This window comes from Hydractinia symbiolongicarpus, chromosome 8 (assembly GCF_029227915.1).
Source record: "Hydractinia symbiolongicarpus strain clone_291-10 chromosome 8, HSymV2.1, whole genome shotgun sequence".
Lineage (NCBI taxonomy): Eukaryota > Metazoa > Cnidaria > Hydrozoa > Anthoathecata > Hydractiniidae > Hydractinia > Hydractinia symbiolongicarpus.
This window is the reverse complement of record NC_079882.1, coordinates 20550849-20570559: the sequence shown is the minus strand read 5'-3', so window position 1 is coordinate 20570559 and position 19711 is coordinate 20550849. Positions and strand designations below refer to the sequence as shown.

The 19711-nt window shown below is 33.1% G+C and overlaps 1 protein-coding gene across 1 annotated transcript; it reads right to left on the bottom strand.

Moving 5' to 3' along the window:
- Positions 1–18267: 18267 nt before the first annotated feature.
- Positions 18268–19160, bottom strand: LOC130654656 (matrilysin-like). Its single transcript, XM_057457269.1, has one exon. The coding sequence runs from the start codon at positions 18970–18972 to the stop codon at positions 18691–18693; it is 282 nt and encodes a 93-aa protein (XP_057313252.1). The 5' UTR covers positions 18973–19160; the 3' UTR covers positions 18268–18690.
- Between the last annotated feature and the right edge of the window lie 551 nt (positions 19161–19711).

Here is a 19711-nt window from a genome sequence, read left to right as displayed (position 1 = left end):
ATGAAGGCCTACTTAGAAGATGTTAATGATTGTCTTTTGTTTGAGCATTTTCAAACTTATTAACATCAAACCATAAAAAATATAAAAGAATAAAATACTGCTTTATGTTAATAGCTTAAAAAACAATACAAAGCTTTGACAACTGCAAGAGAAAAACTGTGAGATATACAATAATGAATTGAGAATCTTTGTTGTTTTTTTATAATCTATTAATAATGTTTACTAGGCATATATGTAATAACTAAAGATTTCAATTTACAATCTTGTAGGACTGCATTAATACTTTAATAGTATCACACTAATTGTTGTATTTTTCTGAAATGTCAAGATTGTAATTTTTTCACATAACAAATTAAATCTAAACATACATTTAAATAACAGGTAAACTTAATTTACAAAGATTACAAAACCACCACGCAACAAAATACCACTTAAATCCAAGGGTTAAAATACGTGTACAATATTATCTTACATATATTTTCATATTTCAAAGTGGTTTGTTCCATAAGTCTGAACCTAACTGCCACTGCAATAGATCACCTCTACTCAAAAAATATCTCCCTTCATCATTTTCGATTTTAAAGCAGGAATTTTAATAACAAAAACAGTTGAAATTGAAAAAAGTAAAATTATATATATACTTAAAGAAAGAAATAAAACTGTTTTAATATTAAGTTTACACAATAGAATTTAAGGTTTCTAAAACCAGAAACATCTGTTTTAAACATCTCACACTTTGCACTATTAGCAAACAACACATTATTTTCATGGTTCTCTTTAAAAAACAAATTTTATTCTTTTCCTTCAGAAACAGAAACACCATGTTATGACCTTAATATTCAAACTACAAGAAATGACAAAATATCAGGAAATTTAAAATACCAAAGGGTAATTGCAAACTACCTATAATTAAGATTAAAAGACCGTTAAACTTTTCTGTAATTACAAATCTTTTACCTGGAAAAAGAAAACAATCTTTTGTGTATACCACCATGTTAAAAATTAAGAATTTTCAAGTAAAAAAACTTTAAAGCATATTTTTTTGTAAATACTGCACAAAATTTAATTATTAAATAATGACATAATGACATCACTGAATTTATTTAAACGATGGACTATCATTTGCAGATACATGTCATAGAAAGATTGAAAAACGTTACATACATGAATGCAACAGAAAACTTTTCTTCATCAAAAGAAGCTATAACATTTCTCTAATGAATCACATGGACATTTATATGTTATCTTCTTGACAATTGTTAATGAAAAGAAAAACATGTTATCAATGCACATAATAAGTTTATGATGATTAATAAAAATATATTATACTAGTCAATAAGGCCCATGGAAAAATCCACTTAGGCAGAATAACAGAGAAAAACAACCCTCATTTAAATATTGATGATGTCAGCAGAGACATGTCAGAACACAAAATTTTTTTTTCAGAAATGTGTATGCCTGCTGCCTTCATCGTATAGATCTTGAAACAGATGCAGAGACATCAGGGTTTAAAGGTTTTTTTATGACGTCATTAAACCGTCCATTCTGAAACAGATTTGGTGACCCAGGTTTGGAAAACTTACCCAAATTGGTCCCAGGTAGTCCCTAGTTACCCATGCAGGAGATGACGTCAGTTATTTCCACCCGTTTCCAAGTTATTTAGCCTTAAATTTAAAAGTGCAATGCAATGGCTTCACTAATCTTAATATACTTTCCTTTCAATATTGCTCTAACGTCAAAATTTCATAATTTACAGAAAAACTTTATAGCTGATGTTTTATAGACTTTATAAAAGAAATTTTATCCACTTTGCAAAAGTCACAGACAGAAGCTCTGTATTATTATACAGACTAGTCAATAAAGCCCGTGGAGAAATCCACTCAGGCAAAAGATTAATAAAAAGAAATTTGTTTTGGATGTTTTGCTGATGTCAGCAGTGCAGTGCATGTAAAAAAATCCGCGAAATTTTTTTATTCTTTGTCTGTGATGTGTAGAGGTTAAAACGCTGATCAAAATTATGTATAGGAATCATATGTTTTCGACAAACGTCTAAGGAGATATAAGGTTCTAAAAATGGCTCGTCAAAATTCAAAATTTTTTTTTTAGAAATTTGTATACCTGTTGCCTTCATGGTATAGATCTTGAAACGCTGATCAAGAAAATGTACAAGATCATGTACTTTTGACAAACGATTGCAGAGATATTCGGGTTTAAAGGTTTTTTGATTCCGAAACGGATTTGTGGACCCAGGTTTGCGAAAATTACCCAAATTGGTCATAGGTGGGCCCTAGTTACCCACGCTGTGAAAATCATTGACGTCACCACCTTGTTTCCAAGTTATTTGGCCTCAAAGTTTTAAGTGCACTGTAATGGCTTCATTTATGTTAAGGTGTGAGTAAGGGAAAGAAGAAGTGCTATGTATTAAAAATCCTGTAACTAAAATTGAATGGTGGTCAATGCATTTACTTAGTTATATTCCAAAAGCATATAAAATTATCTAGACAATGATCTAAATATTATTTGAAAAAAATAATTTTAGATCATAAAAAAACGCCTTAAAAATGACCCCCTCGTTTAGAAAATTTGATCCATTTACAAAACTAAAAGATTTTCATACGTTCTGTTTGCAATTTTGTATTCACTATACATATATCTCGGGAGCATTTTTGAATTATGCTTTGAATGTTTTTACTTTCAAAGATATTTCCCATCAAAGTTAAGTACCAAATTATTCCCTTCGTTTCATCACAAAACGCTTCAAACTCGAGTTAGGTTTACATTCACACCCTAATTCAAAAAAGCACCCGACATGTATCATTCCTTTACAAAACAAAGTCACCCGCCTCCTCAAAGCTTTTATTGTTTTGTAAATGGAGATTAAAACGTATGGCATACTTTCTGAAAAAAATAACTCTGTGAAAAAGAGATTTAAAGATTTTTTAAAAGTTCATTATTTTCTGTATAATTCATTCGCTGCCATAGTAACGAATGTATTTTAACATTTTCTGTATGATGCACACGACTACTCACTTCCACACTTTGATCATAACGAAACAACATGGGTAAGATAACAAATTATAAGAAGAAAGGACAAAGATAAAAGTAAAAAAATGGAAAATATAAAAAAAGTTCCGCATAAATATATCTGTAATTGCATTATCATAAAGGTTCGCTCGTCTGAAAGTGAGTAAAAATTATTCCCAAGATAATGAATTTATGAACATTCAGAAATGTGTTTTTGTGAGTACAATAAGGTATGTGTGCTATGAATGTAAAGTAGTTTTTTTAGAATAAAGACATTTTTCATATTGTTTTATAACTTTTTTTTCTTTTCTATCAAAAAGCTCGTATTCGAATCTACATGAATGTGTAAAAAAATTATTTTTAAAAAAAATGAGATTTTTTCCCTTACTCACACCTTAATATACTTTCCTTTGACGTTAATATTATTTACTGTTAAAGTTTGGTAAATTACAGAACCATTCTATGGGCGATGTTTTACAGACTTTATCAAAGAAAGTTGCAAGTCGCAGACAGACAGACGGAACTGGCGTATTATTATGGAGATGTTATCATTAAAAAGTTTTCCCCCTTCCAAAAATCCTAGACATTTCCACCTTTCTCATAAATATATACCCTCCACAAGTCTCAGCAGAAACACTATAACTATGCTCAAAACGGAACTTGTATGCATGTGAAAATTCCTTAGACATCATTTCCAAAGCTGTAACCCAGAATTTTAAAATAAAGACTGCTAAATCCGAAATGTGAATTTCATCACGGTGGTCTTAAGGCCAGGATACACTTGTATAATATCATTAAATATAATCTATAATACAGTTATAATTTTTCTACAATATACTTATAATTTGTTATAGTATGGTGTATAATTTCATTTAATTTCATATAATCATTGCCACAGCAAGGTAGATAATAGATCTATTGCCACACAAACAAAAGGCATTCAAAACCAGATCACCAACAATAGTATTAAAATCAAACTCATTTGATTTTATTCAAATATTATAGCCATGCAGCAAGTTATGAGGTTATGAGGCACATGCAAGGTGTTGAAATTATACATATTATAGCTATATATTACAAGAAATTATAAGAAATTATAACCATATAGTCGGTAGCCCGGGGAATAATCCACGGGTTCGCCTGTTAATTTTATATTGAATGGTGTGCATCCCGCTACTTCTGTACCACATTTTGTGAGACCGACAGACGCATACAGGAATTATAATATAGATTACTCGTTATAGCTCGTGGAAAAATCCACGGGCTAACAATTACCTGTCACGACAAAGTGAACAAAAATAAATCGCATTTGGTAATGGTGCGCATTTTAAAAATCTTGTGTTTCTGTTACGGGATGCGGCTTTCGCGGACACACAGACAAAATACGGCCATTATTAAAGAGATTTTAAACATATTTTAAGAAATTTTATTGATAATATAAGGTATATTTCAGTGATATTACACAAGTGTATCAGGTCTTTTAGGTATTTTTGAAATCTGATTCCTTCACATCTTGTATAAAATGGGCTACAAGTCCCATATTTTGTAGTGAATATAATTGGCTTCTCTAATAAATTTGGAAATTTGGGATAAATTATAATTTGGTGTAAATATTTAGACAATCGTTGATTTTTTGAAAATAAATAAAAAATGGCTTTTAGATAAACATGTTCACTTCACCTCAGTAGCACTCTCCCTTGTAGATTTTCTGTAGTTTTGTAAAAAAGATTTGAAATGTAATAGATGGTATCTCTATAATAATACGGAGCTTCTGTCTGTGACTTTTGCAAAGTGGATAAAATTTCTTTGATAAAGTCTATAAAACATCGCCTATAAATTTGTTCTGTAAATTAGCAAACTTTGACGTTAGAGCAATATTGACGTCAAAGGAAAGTATATTAAGATTAGTAAAGCCATTGCATTGCACTTTTAAATTTAGGGACTTGGAAACAGGTGGAAATAACTGACGTCATCTCCTGCGCGGGTAACTAGGGACTACCTGGGACCAATTTGGGTAAGTTTTCCAAACCTGGGTCACCGAATCCGTTTCGGAATGGACGAGTTAATGACGTCATCAAAAAACTTCTAAACCCTAATATCTCTGCATCCGTTTGTCAAAAGTACACGATCCTATACATTCTTTTGATCAGTGTTTCAAGATCTATACAATAAAGGCAACAAGCATACACATTTCTGAAAAAAAAATTTTGGTTTTGACAGGTCATTGCTGACGTCAGCAAAATTTTTAAACCCTTATAATTTATTAAACGCTCATCAAAACCACATGATCATAAACATTTTCTTGATCAGCAGTATAAGCTCTACACAATGGAGAAAACATGAAAACAAGTTTCTCAATTTATCTATTGTGTATTTGCACTGCTGACATCAGCAAATAATCTAAAACAACCTATTTTTCCATTGTCGTTGTGCCTAAGTGGATTACTCCACGGGCCCTATCGACTAGTACAAAATAAAAACAACACTACCAAAAAGTGTTTTAAAGATTTTTTAAAATATCACACCTTTCAAGCATACTCATGGTGATGGTGATACTTTCACACTTACGAGGCGATGAATATTCTGAAGGTTGTCCTTTTAAATTTTATTATTCGCAACGTTGTGATTGAGTATACCATAAAAATAGAACTTTTCTAAGTTGTTTAACATTTTTGTCGTTTAACAATAAATAGTTTCACTATTTGAAAGATCGTTGTTTCTTTAGTATAAATGGCTATTAAAAAAAATCGATACCGTCACCTTAATCAATCATATTTTTGATAGGGCTGCTCCCTAAATATGATGCAAAAAACTTACTTTAAGCCTCAACAAGGGAAAAAAAACTATTCTAGAACAACCTCTCTTCAGCAATCTCTCGTAATTTTTTTCTTGTGACCTCAAGTTGCACGATGATAATATGACGTATATATTTAGTTTGAAATAGAACTAATTAGTCTGGGATAAGGCACAAATATGAAACAGTTTCCGTATAATGAAACTCTAAAAATAGAGAAACAATTTCTGAATTCGGAAACCAGATTTTATGTATGTTGTTGTTGTTTTTCGTAAAACAGAAATTTTTTCTGCCTTTGGAAACTGTTTTCTGTTTGACTGGGGGAGGGATGACAGTAAAATACCTTCAATATAGGGGTAAATTTGATTATAACTTCAGTAGTAAGAAAACCCCTGAATATTATTATATAATATTTTTAAGCTTATTATAGTAGGGCTTTCTTTCTTTTTGGTCAAGGTTTTAATAAAGAAACTTAAAATACCTTGTGGAAGATGGGAAACTGAAAATGGTTTCCGTATTCAGAAACTATTTCCTATTTTTACAAAAAAAGTTTCTGAATATGGACACTGCCCCTCAGACGGTATAACTGTTTCCAGCAGAAACTGCTCAACACTGCTCTCGTTAACTAGCTATAGCTAAACATCCATTTAAACGTAGCCTAGCCATGTTAGGATTCAAATTGCTATTCTTAATTAGTAAATAATTAGTTTTACTAAGAATGTTTTAGGTAAAATAAAATATAGCTATAGCTATATACTTTAACTAATTTTATTTTGTCCTGATGCCCGACGCACCTTCTTGACTTCTTCTCCGCCATCTTTGATTCTGTGACTTTTTAAATTCTGTCATTTTTTTGTGGGCCACCACCGCCCTCGCCCCTCCTCCCTATCTCCCCGAGGCGTGTTCTTTTTTCCTCTCTTCTTCCATGCAATGTAAAGTTAAGGGTTGTTCCCCTTATATATCGTGACGCTTTAGTTTAGTGTTTATCACTCTCACACTTTGTGCTGGAGAAGGAATTTTTGTATATAATTCCTGTTTGAAAAACCTTCCTTTATTTTGTTCACAATGTGTCAATATATGTTGTATGTCCTTACTGTGCCCTTAACATATTATGAGCCTAATTGGTTCTTAAGCGCACTCACAGTTCTGTGCTTCCTTAATATAATAATAGAGCCTCCGCAGTTCTGTAGCGCACTCGTAGCTCTTTGTGTCCTTAAGGTATTCAGATCCTACGCGTTCACTTCACTATAGGCACCTTATGCATTTAGAATCTCATAGGTCCGTTCGCGCACACACAGTTTTTATGGTATTTAACCTAGTTAAAGTCCACACGGACCATCAGCGCACCCGCAATTGACTGGGTCCTAAGATGATTATCACATTTACAGTCAGTATGTTTAGTGGCGAGTAGAAACTTTATTCTACTCCCTGATTGATGTGGTTAATTGAGTTGGTATGGCGCTTAATTGAAATAGTGTTGCTGACATATTTCTATGATGTAATAGCACTTTGCAATCTTGTCCCCCAGAGCATTTTTTCGCATTCTGATATGCCTGATTCTTTCGCAATATACCTGTCTAATAAAATAAGTTTCTGTCTGCCGAAATTTTCCCATTGAATCTGTGAGCTTGTCAAAATGTTGTAGGGTAATTTTGTATGCTCGTTCACTTTTCGGCTGATGCTAAATATTACTTTCGCTAAGTCAAATTCTAAAAATTTCTCCAACGGAATGGATAAATAATGTACCGGTGTCCACCAAGTCTCCTCAACAACTCTCAGATTCCACCCTTTTGTGGATATTTTGCGAGTTATTTTAAACAATGATTGTTAAAGCAGGAAATAAAAATCAATGGAGTGGAAAATGCTTTCCACCGTGTTTCATAAGGGTCCTTCCAAGCCACGCAATAATTTGATTTGTTATCCTCGAATTTCTTAAACGGTTCTAGAACACGCTTTAGATTAAAGATATTACTAGAAAAGTTTTAGATGATCAAAATATTAGTATCAACACACTTCATCACTAAGTTTTATTTCATAAAGAGTTGAGATATTTTTTTTCTTTATTGCGGCGCTGTAATAGTTGGAAATACGCATCATCTGTTTTTTAGATATTAATCCCGTACTGTTTAAAGTGACATCCTATGTTCCCGTAGAAAATCTTAAAATATGAAAACAGTGAATAAACTATAAGACATTCTCGTCCCCAGAGCACTATAAGATATGAGATTTATCTCAAAGGGCTCTGGGGTCGAGAATGACTATAAGAATCATGTTAATGCAAATCTTTTGGTGAGATATTGTGAGGGTAGCAAAGCACAAACCTATGATGATAAGAAGAAAAGATTATTACATCATTATGCAACCAATATGACGTAATCGCAGTATGCCAAAATATAACAATGAGCAACATAGATAGTTTAGCCTTGTAGGAAAGGTAAGCTTAACAATTCAGATCTTTTTTCGCAAACAGTCTAGCCACAGGGAAATTAAAAAATACATTATGACCAGACCAAAGAGCAGCTACAAGAAACTGAAGCACAGTGACTGTTAGATTACATTTGCAAAGCACGAGGGAAGACAAAAACAAGCATAGAAAAGCTGGGGATGATCTCGAAGTAAGCAGGAATCAATACTATATCGGTAACGTCAACAAATCACTTGAACGAAGTATTCTATTCACTAGAGTATCCAAAAACAATATTCGTTTACTTTAGGCTTATGCGCTACTTCACGTTAAGCTGCTAACAAATGTGTGTAGTTAAAGTGTGCCTCGCAGGGCAAAGCAGACGGGTGTGTGCATAACATATTTGATTTGGTTGCTTAATAAATTGAGATAAGTTCGACAATAAAGCGCTAAGCACATATTCCAACTAACAAAAACGGGGCATTTTGCCTTGTTGATGAAGTTGAAAACGGCGAACTCCAACCTCAGGCAATTTTTCGTTTTTTTGAAATCCAAGACGTTTCTTTTCGCTGTCCGAGATTGTCAGAAAGAGAAAATGGGCCTGGGACGAGGTTGGGCGAACTCATGTTGGCCACTCCGTAATAAAAGCTCAGGGGATACTTGACCCTGGGAACGAGGTTGATTGATGGGTTGACAGAAAATTGTTTTTATAAAAATTATGTTGCAAAAATCAAAGTTGTACGTTGACTATTTTGAAAGTTGCTTTGGTCACTTCACACCCAAGGCCCACAAAACATCAACCAAGCCTAGGTACCCAAGACCGCAATGTAAAGTATATGAATATGGCATATGTATATGGTGTTTGCTGTAAAATCGATTTACTATAAGATATTGGAGAGTATTTAACACAGTAGACGACAATTTCTATTCTCAAACCCCAATAAGTCGGATTGGGTTAAATATAACAGGACTATTTATGAAATGCCTTTTGTCAAGTCTGAAATTAACTCTGATAAAAATCTCCCTAAAACCAAGCTTTATTCACGTGTACTCCAGTCAAACAAAGAACATGGATTCTAGCAAAAAACCACACATATGTGGTGGGGTTTGAGCATCTCCATAGATATTTCGGCATAAGATTACTCATAAAAATCTCAAAAGGTTGTGCTAAAAAGTAACCCCTATGGTCATTTTATCGCAACAAATATAAAGTGTTTTTATTAAATTAAAAGTCTTGCATTAAGCTAATATAAAGGCGTCTCCCAAAATGCTGCACAACTATCCTAAAACGCGTCTCGAGGAAATCAGTCAAAAGTAATTTGTTGTACTTTCTTTTTGATGTACTTGTGTAATGTTCTAACCACAGCCATTTAAGAATGTGTTTGCTTATTCAGCGATTTCCCGATCCTTCCCTGTTACCAAGTACTTGATAACTATTTTCTCAACCTTGTTTCCAGTACATTTTGCCTTTTACAGCTTCGTAATAATGGCTCGGGGGTCACAAGACCCCAACGAGGTTCTTATCTTCCGGGTTACTATTGAACACGCAGCGATCTCCAAGAATGTACAGCATCATAATTCCAATATGGAAGAAATTTTAATAAAGTACATAAAGTTATTTAAGATCGATCGAAATCTTAAATCTGGTACTTAAACCGATACTAATCATGGCCGTACCTGAACACCAAGTTTTATTTACTTACTTATTTATTTTAACCCGTGGAATAATTCATTATTTATCTCTTTAATAATAGCCGTCGTCTGTCTGTCTGTATGTCCGTGAAAGCCGTGTCCCGTAACGGAAACACGAAATTTTAAAAATGCGCACCAATACTAAATGCGATATATTTTTGTCCACTTTGTTGCGACAATTAAATTTAAAGGACGGGCGAACCCGTGGATTTTTCCACAGGCTAACGACTATCTCTATAATTGCGCCCCGCCGAAGGGACGCACATTTAGTGGACCGCGGGTATATAGTGTTTGTTGCGCCCCGCCGAAGGGGCGCACATTTAGTGGACCGCGGGTATATAGTGTTTGTTTTATGTATGGGAGAAGTTTTTTTCTTACTCTCAACTTCGCGGGGGAACTTCGGCTCGAACATCCAACCTAGGTTTGATATAACACAACCTGTGTGTTTGGTACCATCAAGACAAAAATAACACTGATCGAGCAAAACTTATCTTGTCTCGGTTTCTTTGTTGTCTCTGAAGATTTGACTGCCATAAAAAATATTAATCGAGATTCTTTTGTTATGTTAATTTAAAGCTTTGTAATATTGTCTCGTTTAATATGCTTAAATGTCACTGCAGCCCACGTGAATTTATCTTCAAGAAAAGGTTTGTTTTTCTTTGTCCAAGTTGTTTCGAAACTTGTTAACAGTAAGTAGAAGGATTACTTATATTTTATATGAAATTAAACTCAGAACGGTTTATGGCGTTGATCCAAAGGCCGCAATTTATAAATGCATCACAATTTAAAGTCAATCAAGAACAGAACATTCCGTGTATGGCCATGACTAAAACTGCTTGCATTTTGTTGGTCTTCCCTTCCCGATGGTCTGGCTTGTCGTAATAGCTTTAATGATGTAGCTAGGGAGCTAAATACTTATTTTTAAATTCTTGCATTTTATAAGTTAATAGTCGTAAAACTACTCTCACTTGTACTACAGCTATCAAGCTAGAACTGCACAAAATAGTGCTTTCATTAGAGTCCCTTTTTTCAGAAGCAACAAAAAACTTTTATCCTGCCCTGTGTAATTTTATCAACAAGGGTGCTGATAAGCCACATACACCGTAAAAAGTATAGGCGTTTTGGGTGAGTAAAATAACTTCTAAAGGAACCTTTGTGAGGCTGCTATCATGTATTCTTGCGGTCAGAATGTTCTCCTTCGTTGCTATCCGATGGAGAACAAAGTGGACTTTTCACGGTCAAACCTTCAAAGTAGCAACCTTACTTAAACAGAATTTACAAGTAAAACGTCGTTAAAATGTCGCAAAATGGCAAAAATTAAGCAGTATCTAAAACATATTAAAGATTTGACTAAAAAAAAAAGAATTCCTTGAAAAATCCAGTATTGTATTTATGAAGATTTCACCACAAAAACATTAATTACGGCATTTGTACCCCATTTCATAATGGCTGCCCGTGATTGGTTGACACGAATCCGACCGCAAGAATATATATAAAAAGATATTTGTTGAATCATGAAAAAATATTGTTGTTCATTGCACGGAACAGTCAAGTTGAACTGATAAATTAACCAATAACATAACATAGTTAGCCCTTGCAGTACAACTAGACGCTACCCACAGTATGTTACAGGTTTCTTTGTTTTCTTCCCTTTTTTATGTTTTTTCTTGAAATTATAAATGATGTTGTTGATTTATCAAATCTGACAAATTTATTAATTGAGTGTCTACCCTTTTTTGTATCAACTTGTTCAATTCAATTCGAAAACAATGACCAATCAATTTCCTCGATAATAAACAATCAAATTTGTAAAATTCAATAAATCGATTTCAACAAAATAAGTCCTGTATTGTCCACAGGTTTGAAAATCTTGTATCGCCTGCTTAATATTATACTTGTTTAACAATGATATCAAAGCCAGCTTGACTAAATTTATATATATATTTTTATTTATATAGTATACCTTTTGTGTATCACATGGCATTGATTTGTATCTTTTTAATAAATTCTAACTTTAAATCAGATAAGTAGACAATAATTAAACAACCTAGTATTAATTCAGTTCTGGTAAAATTGTATTCTTCTTTCTCAATTTTAAATATACTTTCTTTTTCAGATCATTTGTTATGAAACCATGCACCATCAGCATTTTCGAAAAATCTTCAACAAGAGAAATTTTTAAGGATTTTATTGGTAACTTAACAGAGTACTAATTCATTGAAATTGAAATTGTTCAGAAGTTATTATATATATTCGAATCGTGAAGTTCATACATAGCAATCCTGCATCCTGGAATTTTCGAGATCAGTTATAAAAAAATCCAGTTAAAGTTTTAACTATTGTTTTAGAATATATACTATATATATGTAAAAAAAAAATTATTTTTTATTTATCAAGTTGTATTTTACGTTAATTACAATAATAATTGAGAATTAGGATACTTATGATGTGTTTATATACCCCATTGTTCTCCGTTTTAAAGTCTACTTCAAATTTCAGAATCTTTTAGGCTAATGACGGAAATCTTCAAGTCGCAGGGCTTCTTATTTAAAAATTTTCCCCTGGGCAATAAGCTTATTCACAAGCCTCTATGCAATTCCGTACTGCATTTCTATCATATTCGTCATATTTGGCGGAAAATGTTTCAGCAGAATAGCTTTCAGACACAATTTGTTATTACAGCACAAGAATTTTTGGAGATTTGATAAGTCAAAAATGTATGCGTAAGTCTTTTGAACGAATTTTAACCAAAAATCAAAAGCAATGATTACGTGAAATTACACAACAAGAAGGCTAGAGGCGTTTAAAGTGTACATATATTTAATCAAGATCTAACTTTATAGATAGAGCCTTAGCCAAATGTGAAAATAACGAAAATAATAAGTTCTAACACTGCAGTTTTTATAGATTTCAAACGTCCACCATTTTCCATTTTAATTTTAAATCCCGTTCTAAATTTGAATGTTTGAAATCGTTATTAGTAATTCGGGGCGCATTAGTGGTAACTATGGCTAGTTTTATGTATGGGAGAAGTTTTTTTCTTACTCTCAACTTCGCGGGGGAACTTCGGCTCGAACATCCAACCTAGGTTTGATATAACACAACCTGTGTGTTTGGTACCATCAAGACAAAAATAACACTGATCGAGCAAAACTTATCTTGTCTCGGTTTCTTTGTTGTCTCTGAAGATTTGACTGCCATAAAAAATATTAATCGAGATTCTTTTGTTATGTTAATTTAAAGCTTTGTAATATTGTCTCGTTTAATATGCTTAAATGTCACTGCAGCCCACGTGAATTTATCTTCAAGAAAAGGTTTGTTTTTCTTTGTCCAGTTGTTTCGAAACTTGTTAACAGTAAGTAGAAGGATTACTTATATTTTATATGAAATTAAACTCAGAACGGTTTATGGCGTTAATCCAAAGGCCGCAATTTATAAATGCATCACAATTTAAAGTCAATCAAGAACAGAACATTCCGTGTATGGCCATGACTAAAACTGCTTGCATTTTGTTGGTCTTCCCTTCCCGATGGTCTGGCTTGTCGTAATAGCTTTAATGATGTAGCTAGGGAGCTAAATACTTATTTTTAAATTCTTGCATTTTATAAGTTAATAGTCGTAAAACTACTCTCACTTGTACTACAGCTATCAAGCTAGAACTGCACAAAATAGTGCTTTCATTAGAGTCCCTTTTTTCAGAAGCAACAAAAAACTTTTATCCTGCCCTGTGTAATTTTATCAACGAGGGTGCTGATAAGCCACATACACCGTAAAAAGTATAGACGTTTTGGGTGAGTAAAATAACTTCTAAAGGAACCTTTGTGAGGCTGCTATCATGTATTCTTGCGGTCAGAATGTTCTCCTTCGTTGCTATCCGATGGAGAACAAAGTGGACTTTTCACGGTCAAACCTTCAAAGTAGCAACCTTACTTAAACAGAATTTACAAGTAAAACGTCGTTAAAATGTCGCAAAATGGCAAAAATTAAGCAGTATCTAAAACATATTAAAGATTTGACTAAAAAAAAAAGAATTCCTTGAAAAATCCAGTATTGTATTTATGAAGATTTCACCACAAAAACATTAATTACGGCATTTGTACCCCATTTCATAATGGCTGCCCGTGATTGGTTGACACGAATCAGACCGCAAGAATATATATAAAAAGATATTTGTTGAATCATGAAAAAATATTGTTGTTCATTGCACGGAACAGTCAAGTTGAACTGATAAATTAACCAATAACATAACATAGTTAGCCCTTGCAGTACAACTAGACGCTACCCACAGTATGTTACAGGTTTCTTTGTTTTCTTCCCTTTTTTATGTTTTTTCTTGAAATTATAAATGATGTTGTTTATATTTTATATTTATCAAATCTGACAAATTTATTAATTGAGTGTCTACCCTTTTTTGTATCAACTTGTTCAATTCAATTCGAAAACAATGACCAATCAATTTCCTCGATAATAAACAATCAAATTTGTAAAATTCAATAAATCGATTTCAACAAAATAAGTCCTGTATTGTCCACAGGTTTGAAAATCTTGTATCGCCTGCTTAATATTATACTTGTTTAACAATGATATCAAAGCCAGCTTGACTAAATTTATATATATATTTTTATTTATATAGTATACCTTTTGTGTATCACATGGCATTGATTTGTATCTTTTTAATAAATTCTAACTTTAAATCAGATAAGTAGACAATAATTAAACAACCTAGTATTAATTCAGTTCTGGTAAAATTGTATTCTTCTTTCTCAATTTTAAATATACTTTCTTTTTCAGATCATTTGTTATGAAACCATGCACCATCAGCAGTTTCGAAAAATCTTCAACGAGAGAAATTTTTAAGGATTTTATTGGTAACTTAACAGAGTAATAATTCATTGAAATTGAAATTGTTCAGAAGTTATTATATATATTCGAATCGTGAAGTTCATACATAGCAATCCTGCATCCTGGAATTTTCGAGATCAGTTATAAAAAAATCCAGTTAAAGTTTTAACTATTGTTTTAGAATATATACTATATATATGTAAAAAAAAAATTATTTTTTATTTATCAAGTTGTATTTTACGCAATAATAATTGAGAATTAGGATACTTATGATGTGTTTATATACCCCATTGTTCTCCGTTTTAAAGTCTACTTCAAATTTCAGAATCTTTTAGGCTAATGACGGAAATCTTCAAGTCGCAGGGCTTCTTATTTAAAAATTTTCCCCTGGGCAATAAGCTTATTCACAAGCCTCTATGCAATTCCGTACTGCATTTCTATCATATTCGTCATATTTGGCGGAAAATGTTTCAGCAGAATAGCTTTCAGACACAATTTGTTATTACAGCACAAGAATTTTTGGAGATTTGATAAGTCAAAAATGTATGCGTAAGTCTTTTGAACGAATTTTAACCAAAAATCAAAAGCAATGATTACGTGAAATTACACAACAAGAAGGCTAGAGGCGTTTAAAGTGTACATATATTTAATCAAGATCTAACTTTATAGATAGAGCCTTAGCCAAATGTGAAAATAACGAAAATAATAAGTTCTAACACTGCAGTTTTTATAGATTTCAAACGTCCACCATTTTCCATTTTAATTTTAAATCCCGTTCTAAATTTGAATGTTTGAAATCGTTATTAGTAATTCGGGGCGCATTAGTGGTAACTATGGCTAGTAATAGCCGTATTCCGTCTGTCTGTCTATCACGCAAAATGGTAGCTTAGCTGCGCGAGTAGCGATACGCACGCTATGCGGTATAAAAAGGACGCGCGAACCCGTGGATTTTTCCACGGGCTAACGACTAGTCTCTATTATAATAGCTGTATTCCGTCTGTCAGTCTTTACGCAAGATGGCACCTTAAGTAGCGAGACATACGAAATGCGGTATATAATGCGGTTTCCACGGGTTGACGACCTTCTTTTTAAATGCATTGTGCTTTTTATCACAAAAATGTTTGCCAGCAATTTCATTAAGAAGACTGAAAAAACGTTTTTAACGAAAAACCCTGGAGGAATCCACTCAAAAACATTTAAAATTTATTTATGTTTTATACCGCAAGGTGATTGTTGTCAATTTCAATAAAAAAGTACGAAGAATGAATTAAAACTTTTGAAATAAGTAGACAACAATAATAACATTAATTGTGTGTGACTTTATCTGCACAATAATTTATAACAAAGCACTCGTCACGGTAAATTTATATGCAATGAGATTTTTAACTATTGAAATCATTTTGTTTTAGACAATTATAATCTTAAACAAAAATGTTTATAAAATACGGAACATTTTATAGGGCATATATTATAGGCGCATTTAAAGAAAATTGTAAAAAATATAATCCTCTTTGCCTGTTACAGACAGACACAGTCTTTGTATTATTATAGAGACTAGTCGATAAGGCCCGTGAAAAAATCCACTTAGGCAGGATAACAGAGAAAAATAACCGTCATTTAAATTTTGATGACGTCAGCAAAGACATGTCAGAACACAAAACTTTTTTTTTTGTTCAGAAATGTGTATGCCTGTTGCCTTCATCGTATAGATCTTGAAACGCTGATCAAGAAAATGTATAGGATCGTGTATTTTTGACAAACGGTTGCAGAGATATTAGGGTTTGAAGGTTTTTTGATGACGTCATCAACCCGTCCATTCCCGAAACGGATTCAGGGACCCAGGTTTGAGAAACTTACCCAAATTGGTCAAAGGTGGTCCCTAGTTACCTACGCAGGAGATGACGTCAGTTATTTCCACCCGTTTCCAAGTTATTTAGCCTTAAATTTAAAAGTGCAATGCAATGGCTTCACTAATCTTAATATACTTTCCTTTGACGTCAATATTGCTTTAACGTCAAAGTTTGGTAATTTACAGAACAAATTTATAGACGATGTTTTATAGACTTTATCAAAGAAATTTTATGCACTTTGCAAAAGTGACAGACAGACACACCTAGCGTATTATTATAAGAGATTTTTTTTTGCAGAAAGGGGGGATTTAACTTCCTAGAGCGGATAAAAACTTTTCCATATGAACCATAAACAACAACAACAGATATAAGGGAGGGGGGACGGCTCGCTAGGAAGCTACATCCCACTTAGAGAGTAAAATGGTAAATTTTTTAACCTCTTTTGTATTAGATAGTAAAGAAAACCCCACTATAGTTAGTGTCTAATGAGCAGAATTGATGAAAATTTTAACCTTTTAAAACATACTTTAGGACTACAGTATTAAACTTCATCGAAGAATACAAAAGTATACCAATCAGTTACATGATGAAACAACTTTGTCTAAAATGATTTTTTTTTTCTGTTTAATATTTTTCAGGGGGTGGGGGATGTGGCGGGCGCATTTCCCTCTTTTTTAATTGACAGCCTATACAGCATTATTTACACTGGATATCTTTCTCAATCCAAACAATATACACTGGATTCCTCCATATAGCAGTTTTTGCAGTTCCAATTCATATGTTGCCTACGCAATAATTTTCCGAAATTATTGTATAAAAGTTTTGCACAGAAACTTTAAGATATTACTTCACAGCTTCTATCTTCACATCTTTTACTCAGCCGTAAAAAAAACTTCGGCAATGGATTCCACGCAAACACACTATCACAGCGTACCCCTCCCTCTGTTATCCTATCCGTATTGTGGAACAACCAAGATACTCGAGAAGATTAAGGTTTAACGAGTGCAAAATATTTACTTTTGTTAATTGAAAATATCCGGAAAAATATATACATACTTTAGAAATTCCATAAAAACGTATTATATATATAAACATTTTTACACTATTAACATTTTTTACAATGATACAGAAGTCGCTTTAAAATGGTTGTGTGATAAGTTATGTCTCTATAATTGAACTAATATGTGAAGGTAGCAAAAACTAGACCTAAGTCATCAGTAGCTAAGGAAATTTACGTGAATTTTTCTTTTTACATCTTGAAAAGCAAGGGCTATTTCTAAGAAGCTCCAGACACGTTGAACACTAGTTATGTATACTTTATTGATTAGAGGAACAGAATTTACAGTTATGTTTGTTCAAAGCCCAGCTCCTGCAAGGTGTGGTACCACAGCTAATCATATCGCAGATATTTTTCCATTGGTCGGTCGTGTATACCCCTACAGCCATTTTTTTCTGTTCGTTCCAAATGTAGAAGTATTTTCCCTTAAAGAAGTACACAACACCATCGTAATACCAACGAAATGCACTATCGATATCATTTGGAAGTCCTGGAAATACATCAGAGATTTTCTTAGGCCAACCTTTTTCAACGTGACCTTTAGGAAAATGCGGCAAGACGGGTGATGGTGCTTTTGGATCCCAACGATATACCAAATCTTTTCTAAATAAATACACTTTGCCATCCAAATGTAGAAATCCTGCATCAATCGTATCTTCTTGTAGTCCGGGCCAACCAACTGTTCCAGTTTTGGGAGATTTTCCGACTCGATATTTCATGGCTGATATGTTACCGTAATCGTAGTAATACCATCCGTTCTAAATTAAAAGAAAAAAATTGGTATATAACTGCAAACCCTTTTATAAGGTATGTATGTTATGTTGTGTGCAAAAACATATTTCTACTTACCCACAAATAATATAGCATTCCATCTGTGTTATGAAAGATATCATCAAATAGCTCAAAACCAGTTCCAAAGAAGTGATACGATGCACGTGGAAACGATGCCTCCACTTGTACTTTTGCGTCATTGAACTGGTAAATATACGGACCAACGAAAAGATAAGTTTTTCCATCACCTCGAAAATTACTGAACACTGCATCGATCTTGTCTGGCCAACACTTTCCTGAAAAACACATTTCTAGTTAATATCGAAGTCAAGAAAAAAACAGAAGAAGGTATGTAGAAAAAAAAAAGCATACCATATATAGCCTGGACACGAGAAATGTCTTCTTGATGTAATGCATAATGTGATCCAGCTGGTCCAGCATAGATAGTAGGAAACATGACTGATTCTTTAGTTTTGGTGTGTGACAAGCCAAGGACATGACCCATTTCGTGAATGATGGTTTGAACAAAATCAGGCATCTTTCCAGTCTGTCTAAAGTCTGAGCTGTGGACTTGATAATACAACCAATCTTCATCATCATCAAAGTGGATTTTCTTTTCGGAAGCTGACGCATGCGCTAATTCACCCCCTGCGCCATCGAATGGTTGGCCATCACCATGATCACCTAAAAAAAGTACATACGTATGCTTTAATGTTGCGCCGTCGTAAATAATATGTGTCTAGATCTCTAATACTACTCTAAGTTTGCCATTCCGAATGTAAATTTCTTAAATGTATTTTTTGGCTTACCTTTATAAAAATATATGATAATGTCAGCATAAAGCCATCCATTTCTGTTTTGAAAATTGACATTTGACACAGATGCCCATCGATTTAGACCAAATTCAATCAAATCTGCACCTAGTACTTTTAACTCTAATTTGGAAGGGCGTGCACTATCATCTATTTTCCAGTCGTATGTTACTGTCTTGGAGTATCTGTTTTTGTAAAAATATGTCAAAGCTTCCCTTCTTTTTCTTTTTCCTCTGGACGTTAGAAATATTCTAAAGTTTGAATCTTTTGTATTTTTTGGAACTCGATCTTTTACTCCACATCTTGGCCTGTTCATAACTTTGATTGTTTCTAAGTCTAAAACCCCACTTTGTGGTATGCTCATAAAATCTTGAAAATCCTTCAAAGCTAAAGATACTTCATCCTTATCGTAACTAACAGTCGTGCTTGGTTGAAGGGTTGTTCCGTTTTTCTTTAAGAAATTGT

Coding starts and splice junctions, on each gene's coding strand:
- LOC130654656 (XM_057457269.1), bottom strand. CDS start 18,972: ATGCCTGATTTTGTTCAAACCATCATTCACGAAATGGGTCATGTCCTT.